The 7268-nt window shown below is 42.2% G+C and overlaps 3 protein-coding genes across 3 annotated transcripts; 2 read left to right on the top strand and 1 right to left on the bottom strand.

The window, feature by feature from the left end:
• The first annotated feature begins 550 nt into the window (after positions 1-550).
• On the top strand, positions 551-2724 carry fh (fumarate hydratase). Its single transcript, XM_056411191.1, has one exon. The coding sequence runs from the start codon at positions 808-810 to the stop codon at positions 2305-2307; it is 1500 nt and encodes a 499-aa protein (XP_056267166.1). The 5' UTR covers positions 551-807; the 3' UTR covers positions 2308-2724.
• Positions 2725-2862: 138 nt separating this feature from the next.
• fam32a (family with sequence similarity 32 member A) lies at positions 2863-5152 on the bottom strand. Its single transcript, XM_056411193.1, has 4 exons — positions 5049-5152; positions 4274-4418; positions 3244-3297; positions 2863-3065 (listed from the first exon to the last, which is right to left on the bottom strand). Exons 1-4 carry the CDS (start codon positions 5120-5122, stop codon positions 2997-2999), a joined length of 342 nt encoding a protein of 113 aa, XP_056267168.1. The 5' UTR covers positions 5123-5152; the 3' UTR covers positions 2863-2996.
• A 154-nt stretch (positions 5153-5306) lies between these two features.
• Positions 5307-7032, top strand: mrpl54 (mitochondrial ribosomal protein L54). Its single transcript, XM_056411192.1, has 3 exons — positions 5307-5507; positions 5820-5970; positions 6366-7032. The coding sequence occupies exons 1-3, from the start codon at positions 5381-5383 to the stop codon at positions 6496-6498; spliced, it is 411 nt and encodes a 136-aa protein (XP_056267167.1). The 5' UTR covers positions 5307-5380; the 3' UTR covers positions 6499-7032.
• Positions 7033-7268: the final 236 nt, after the last annotated feature.

The following is a 7268-nucleotide window of genomic DNA, read 5'->3' as shown; positions in this document are numbered from 1 at the left end:
TGAAGGACCTCAATCTTTATCCAGAATAAGTAAAGCAGTATGTTCAGATCCTTTCAACATTTTATTATATTCTTAAAACTCATTTGCAAACTTAATCCAGCAGCTTGCGTCGCAGTACACTGTATATTGACTTGTACTAATTCACCGTTTACTATAGTGTACAAAAGTAATCCTGCATTTTGGTTTGGTTTCTATCCCAAATTGGTTTCATGTTAAGTACGGGTTACATATATTGACTATTACATATCACTTATAATTAACTTCTTGTTCCAGTCTCATTACACATAATGGTGCACTATAAAGTAAATCTAGATTGTAAAAATGCTTTCAGGTGTTACTGACTTACAACATTATTTTGCTTATAAACTATTGTGTACAAATTGGTAGAATTAACTCGCAGAAATTAAACTGGGTTGCATACTTAAAAACAAGTTTTCAAGGCATTGTAAATTACCATCCGTGTTTCTATTACCAACAAAATCATATTGGTATTTCTTACAAATGTTCCAGTTAAATTGAATGTGTACATTGTATTAATATATTTAAAGTTACTGACTTTTATTCTACATAGTAAATAAACCTTCGTTGGCATACCGGATATACAATCCTGCAATGTTGTGAGAAGCTTCACTAATCCGGATGGAGCAGCCTGATCTTTTCCATTCGATACGACAAGCCCAGCGGAAGACCCGCCTCCCCTGCCTCGCTATTGGCTGACGCCCGAGCAGTTTCCTATTCACCCAATAACAGATCAGAAAGTGGAAGGCTGCATTGACCTCCCCCCGGATTCACCTCTACTCGGAAGCCATGTTTCGGTCTTTGAGACTCGTCCAGCAGTTCAACTGCAAACTCCTGACTTTACAAAGAGTCAGCGCCCGCTCGAAGCTCCACGTCTGCACGTCCAGAATGGCCAGCTCCGAGTACAGGATCGAGCAGGACTCGTTTGGCGAGCTCAAGGTCCCCGTTGACAAGTACTACGGCGCCCAGACTGTCAGATCCACCATGAACTTCAAAATAGGGGGACCAAGTGAGAGAATGCCAATCCAAGTAATCAAAGCGTTTGGGGTCCTGAAAAGAGCGGCCGCTGAGGTTAACAAGGAGTTCGGCCTGGACCCAAAGATAGCAGATGCAATCATCCAGGCAGCAGATGAGGTGTCAGCTGGTAAACTGGACGACCATTTCCCTCTGGTGGTGTGGCAGACTGGATCTGGGACTCAAACCAACATGAACGTCAACGAGGTAATCAGCAACAGAGCTATTGAGATCCTAGGAGGAAAACTAGGCTCCAAGGATCCCGTCCACCCCAACGACCACGTCAATAAGAGTCAGAGCTCCAATGACACCTTTCCCACTGCCATGCACATTGCTACCGCCACAGAGGTCCACCACGTCCTGCTGCCCGGCCTGGAGAAGCTGCACGCCGCTCTGGCCGCCAAGTCCGAAGAGTTCAAAGACATCATCAAGATCGGACGCACTCACACACAGGACGCCGTGCCAATCTCCCTCGGGCAGGAGTTCAGCGCCTACGTCCAGCAGGTGAAGTACAGCATCCTGAGAGTGAAGGCCGCCATGCCCAGGGTGTACGAGCTGGCGGCGGGGGGCACGGCAGTCGGGACGGGACTCAACACCCGCATCGGCTTCGCCGAAAAGGTGGCGTCCACCATCGCTTCTCTCACGGGCCTGCCGTTTGTGACCGCGCCCAACAAGTTTGAAGCTCTGGCGGCCCACGATGCCCTGGTGGAGCTGAGTGGAGCGCTGAACACGGTGGCTGTCAGCATGATGAAGATCGCCAACGACATCCGCTTCTTGGGGTCAGGACCCCGCTCGGGCCTGGGGGAGCTCATCTTACCAGAGAACGAACCGGGGAGCAGCATCATGCCGGGCAAGGTGAACCCCACGCAGTGCGAGGCCATGACCATGGTCGCCGCCCAGGTAATGGGGAATCACGTGGCGGTCACCATCGGAGGCAGCAACGGACACTTTGAGCTCAACGTCTTCAAGCCCATGATCGTCAAGAATGTGCTGAACTCGGCTCAGCTCCTCGGAGACGCGTCCGTCTCCTTCACCAACAACTGTGTGGTGGGCATCGAGGCCAACAGGGAGAGGATCAACAAGCTCATGAACGAGTCCCTCATGCTGGTCACCGCTCTCAACCCGCACATCGGTTACGACAAAGCAGCCACCATCGCCAAGATGGCTCACAAGAAGGGCACCACGCTGAAGGCCGAGGCCGTGGCGCTGGGCTACTTGACCGAGGAGCAGTTTGACCAGTGGGTGAAGCCGAGCGAAATGCTGGGGCCAAAGTGAACTCTGACGGCACAAGAAACAAAGAAAATACCCGGCTGTAGTCTGAGAAAAGACTCCCTATTAAATCAAGAGGTTGAACTGTATGACATAAAACATGGAGACCCTGAACTTCTCATCTCTTAATACACATGTGTTGTTGGATGCAGCTTCTTTCTGTGTTCAACCTAAACTGAAATACTTATTAGTGGTGTTAAAACGGTGTATTTCACCCATTTGATTGACAGTGTAAAATGCGTATATTTGTTTACCAACTATTTAAAGTCTTAAACACTGACTGTTAGTTGGGTAGTTCAGGTGTTCACATTGTGCCATCCCAAATGATTCAACATACCATGTGTGCTCTGGTTTACAGCATGCGTGCCATATGTGCAGCGTTCACATGGTTCAATTAAAATATGTATTCATTTAAAAAGCCAAGCTTCTGCATGGTTTCTGCTTTTTTCCCCTTCATAATTATAAATGTTTTAAACGCACGCACACTTTATGAAATATCAGCTGATCGGCTCTGTGGTGAAATCACAAGGATGTTTGTAACAGACAAAGAAACCCAGAAGATTTGCGTTTACTTAAATCCTTTATTGTATACACCATGAATTAGAAACAGGCGACTGAATGCCAATTGAAGGATTTCATATGTTAAATCTAAAATGTGATGGGCAAGTCGAAAACAAAGACCAATTGCTCGTCTTCTATTTGGTCCAGCTGACCTTGGGGATATCATAATGCTCCGTCAGAGTGTCCAGGTGGCGGTTGAAATCCTGCAAATGAACAAAACAAAAAAGACAAACTTGTGTCATTTCTTAGTTTAAAAAAACAAATCGCAATGAATATTATACATACATTATTGTATCTTTAATTTTGAATTACATTTATATATACACGTTTTGATCACCCACAAGTATTTTAAACATAAATATGTGGCCTGACATGACTTACCTCCACCCTGAGTTTGTGTGTCTGTGAGGCTTTTTTCAAAATCCTCTCCATTTGCTAGAGAGAGAGAGAAAATGAAGGCACACTTAACTCCTCAAGAAACACATCACAATCAGGATTCTACAAAACAGATGAGGTTTTTGACACCATGACCCTTTTGAAATAAATCACAAGCTAAAACTTCCTTCATGCTAGGAAACTATTGCAATGGCCTGCTGCAGCTGGAAATATTCTAAACATAGAAAGAATATTTATTTGATTCAAAAAAGATGCCCATATTCTTGAGCAGCAGATGTTATGCTTCATGTGTATGCACCGCGATACATTATGTCGCAACACTCACTTCAAACAATGAACTTTGTCCTTTCCTTTGGGTAGAAAGGGGCCCGATAAGCATTGTCAATATATGCTGTGAGGACTAATAAACAGACTATGAAACATCATTGACAATACCTGAGGTAACAAATCTATTTTTAAACAATTTCAGGTTGGGATTAAACCTCTGTGTAAATATATAATTAAATTGAAACATTCTCTAAAATAATAATAATTTAGTGGAACAGAATAGATCAAAACAGCACATAAGTTAATGTTTGACAAAACATATAGATGATTTGGTGTTTTGGTTCTTCAGNTGAGGTGCCAGTGAGGTGCCAGTGAGTTGCCAGTGAGGTGCCAGTGAGTTGTCGCTGAGTACTGGCACCGAGCGGCACTTGCCACAGACTTGCCACTGAGGTGCCACTGAGTGCCAGCGTCGCTAGGGGGATCTCGCCCCTACTGGTTTATTATGCATTATTACAACGTCTCCTCTGTGCAACTCTAACGACTTGTGTGAAATGGTTTGGTCATGCTGGGTTGCATGTCAAAGTATGGACGCTTATGCTAATCGGGCATTGTGGTGGTAAAGACTTGTGGTAGTTTTTTATCTAATCTAGTAGATTAATTACTTCTGCTGAGGTTAAAGTATTACAACGTACATATATTAGCGATGCCAATCACTACATCTCTTTAATGCTGGAGAACTATAACTTACCCTCTTCTCTTGCATCTTGTCAAAAGCAACCTGTGCCTGTGTTCTTTTGTCAATATATGAGTTTTGGGATTTCTCCTCCTCGTCGTTTTGACTGTTGGCAAGCTGCTCCAAGCGAAGTTTAGTCTCTTTATCCTTCTTCTTCTTCCTGAAAAACGACATGTAACGGCCAGTTAGTTAGTTGATAAGAGCCATCTGAGGCCAATCACTCCTTTCAACAGGCAAGGATAAAGTGAGATGATCACACTCACTCAAGTAGAAGATCAAATGTAGGAAACTAAACTATAGTCTGTATTGTCAAACTGGTCACGTGTGCTCGTGTGAGTGTGTGTGTTGTCCAAATAATCGTTGTCCCATTCAATACATGTGCGAGTGGATCTCTACTTGCATACGTATGTTGTTGATGTTTAATATACAACGGACTGAGATCGCGTTTTAAGAGATTGTGTTGTCTTAACTTAGCTCGCTAACCTTAAATTACCTAACGTGAGCTAATGTTTTTAGCCACATCTGTAACCCTCCATAATGTCATAGCTAACAGTATTAAGGTAACAAGTGAGACCACGTTCAACTATTCGATGCTTTTTCGGCAATGCATTTGCCCACATATTATTGATCAGAGTAAACGTTGACGTTACACTGTTTTTCTATTAGCAAACATGCTAACAATAACCCCAACGAAAAACCAGACGCCAGTTGCGACTGTTTGTTAGAAAGTATTTATATCGACTATAACTCCTGGTCTTTCTTGTTTGTTTTACCAAATGGCACAACTTACCTTTTTCCTGCTGAAATGCTCCCGATACCTTTTAATTTCAGGCCACTCTTCTGGACCGCAGCGTACTCAGACATTTTCTCGAAGCTGTAAATCGTTCTTCTTCTGTTGTGTTTATTATAGTGCCACGCTCGCGTCCGGCGGTGCTGCCACCTGTCGGTATTAAAATGCTACTACTCGTCTCAGTCGTCCCGCAGTGTGCCCGCCCGTCCAGTGGGGGGCAGTAGATCATTTCAACAGAGCCAAACACGTAGCAGCAAACGGAAGTTGAAGGAACTATGAATGTCAAAGAGTAGCATGGTGGACTGTGATGTCTAGTAACCTACAGTAAAAACATGTCGGGGTGTAGTTTCTTTAGGATTGCTACGGTAACAAAATGCATCACAGCCGACTCTACAACGTCGCTGTGCAGGACGACCGTATTCAACAGAATACAGACGTGTGGATATGCTAAGAAAGTTGGTGAGTAAATAGGAAGTGTAACGTTACCATTTATATTGGAAATGCTATTCAGTGCCTGTTGTGAACTAACTAGCATAAGTTAGTTAATTATTTTTATGACACACTTGTGTATCGAGTTGACCCGTTTAGTTTTCTGATTCAAAATGTATATTTGTTTTGTTATAGTAGTTATATATCTGGTGTCTGCATATGCCATCAAACCATTGTTAATTACATCGTTTTTCTTTTTTTCAATCAACTTATTACCCCAATCACAATTATGTCTCCATTGTTATGTAAACATTACAAATATTTCTTTCCCGTTTTTTGCAGTGACCAAAGGGAAAGGTATTGGGAAAGATGAGTCAGATGGCCCAGAGGTGTGTCGAGACCCCGTCAGACTTACTTCTTATGCAGTAGGGGTCAACATCTTCAAAGTAGGAGACGACCCCCATCTGAAGCCCCCTGATCAATATCCAGAGTGGTGAGGGCACATATTTCAGTTTATCTATTGCTTTCTTGCATCATAGTTTAGATCTTAACTTGTTGCATTAAAAAAAAATGCATTTTCCTCCTTTTCAAGGTATGTTATGATCAAAGCTGGATATAAATGAACATGTAAATGTTACCTTTTATAACAGAAACATGCGCACATATTTTAAATATTAGAATGATGATGTATTACAATGTGGGAAGAAAATATACATTTATTTCAGTAAAAAACAATTTGATCAGACTGTTTCAGAGAGTAACATAACTGGGTGACTAGGTTTAACTTGTGACATCAAAGTACCAGAATTTGTAAACATAATTGGACAATAAACAATGCGGGTGTGTCTCCACTGCTCTGATCCCTCTCTACTTTTATTTTTCACTCAGGTTGTTCCAGTTGAACCTGGGAATGCCCAAAAAGCTGCCAGAGCTGGAGCCGGACACCTGGGAATACTGGAGGCGTCTGAGGAAGGAGAACATTTGGCGTTTCAACAAACTACAAAAAGGGAAGAAGTTTTAAGCCTTCAGTGGACTGACGGAGGGCTTCTTCCCAAGGGTCGGGTTGCTTCAGACTCGGGGGGCTGAATTACCCGACATGCTGTATGTTCAGGGTAATAATACCTGAAAGCTCATGTTGGTCATGTTAAAAGAACATACAGCCAGAGTAAAGCCTCAACAATGAAACCGTCTCAACAAAAATTGAAACTCATAAGAATTCTTCACCTTGGAAACAACATTTGGCAAAACGACCTCATCGCTAGAATCATTTGGCAGTTGGCAACTTTTAAACATCATGTGATGGAAAGCTCTCACTTAGCAGTGAGATTCTTTTTTTTCATTTTCTTGAAGGTAGTTTTATTTGGTTCAGGGTTGCTGCATTGAATTGAATTAGTTTGTAAATGTAATGTAATGTAAAACAAAAATGTTTAATCTTTTCTTACGTTTTTGTCTCATATCTGAAGAAAAATGGCCTACTTATATTTTCACAAATCCTGTTCCCTGTTTTTTTCTTTTCATTTTGCAAACTCGTCATAAATAAAGAGTAATAAGTACATGTCCTGCACAGTTTGCCTTTCCTTTCTATCTTCAAACTAAATTATAATATGAATATGGTAGCTGCCACTCTAATAATAAATCACCCTTCATAAAAAAGTATATGTGTATAAGTTTATATATAACTATAATATTTTTGTTATAACACAGATGGGGAACTTATCATTTAAATATCACCTAAAAGAGGACCTCAGGGGCCGGGCATATAAACTGATTTGGGCGTAGGTCCACACACCT

Source organism: Pseudoliparis swirei, unplaced genomic scaffold (assembly GCF_029220125.1).
Source record: "Pseudoliparis swirei isolate HS2019 ecotype Mariana Trench unplaced genomic scaffold, NWPU_hadal_v1 hadal_151, whole genome shotgun sequence".
NCBI lineage: Eukaryota > Metazoa > Chordata > Actinopteri > Perciformes > Liparidae > Pseudoliparis > Pseudoliparis swirei.
Note: the sequence above shows the minus strand (reverse complement) of the source record. Positions and strands in the feature narration are given on the sequence as shown.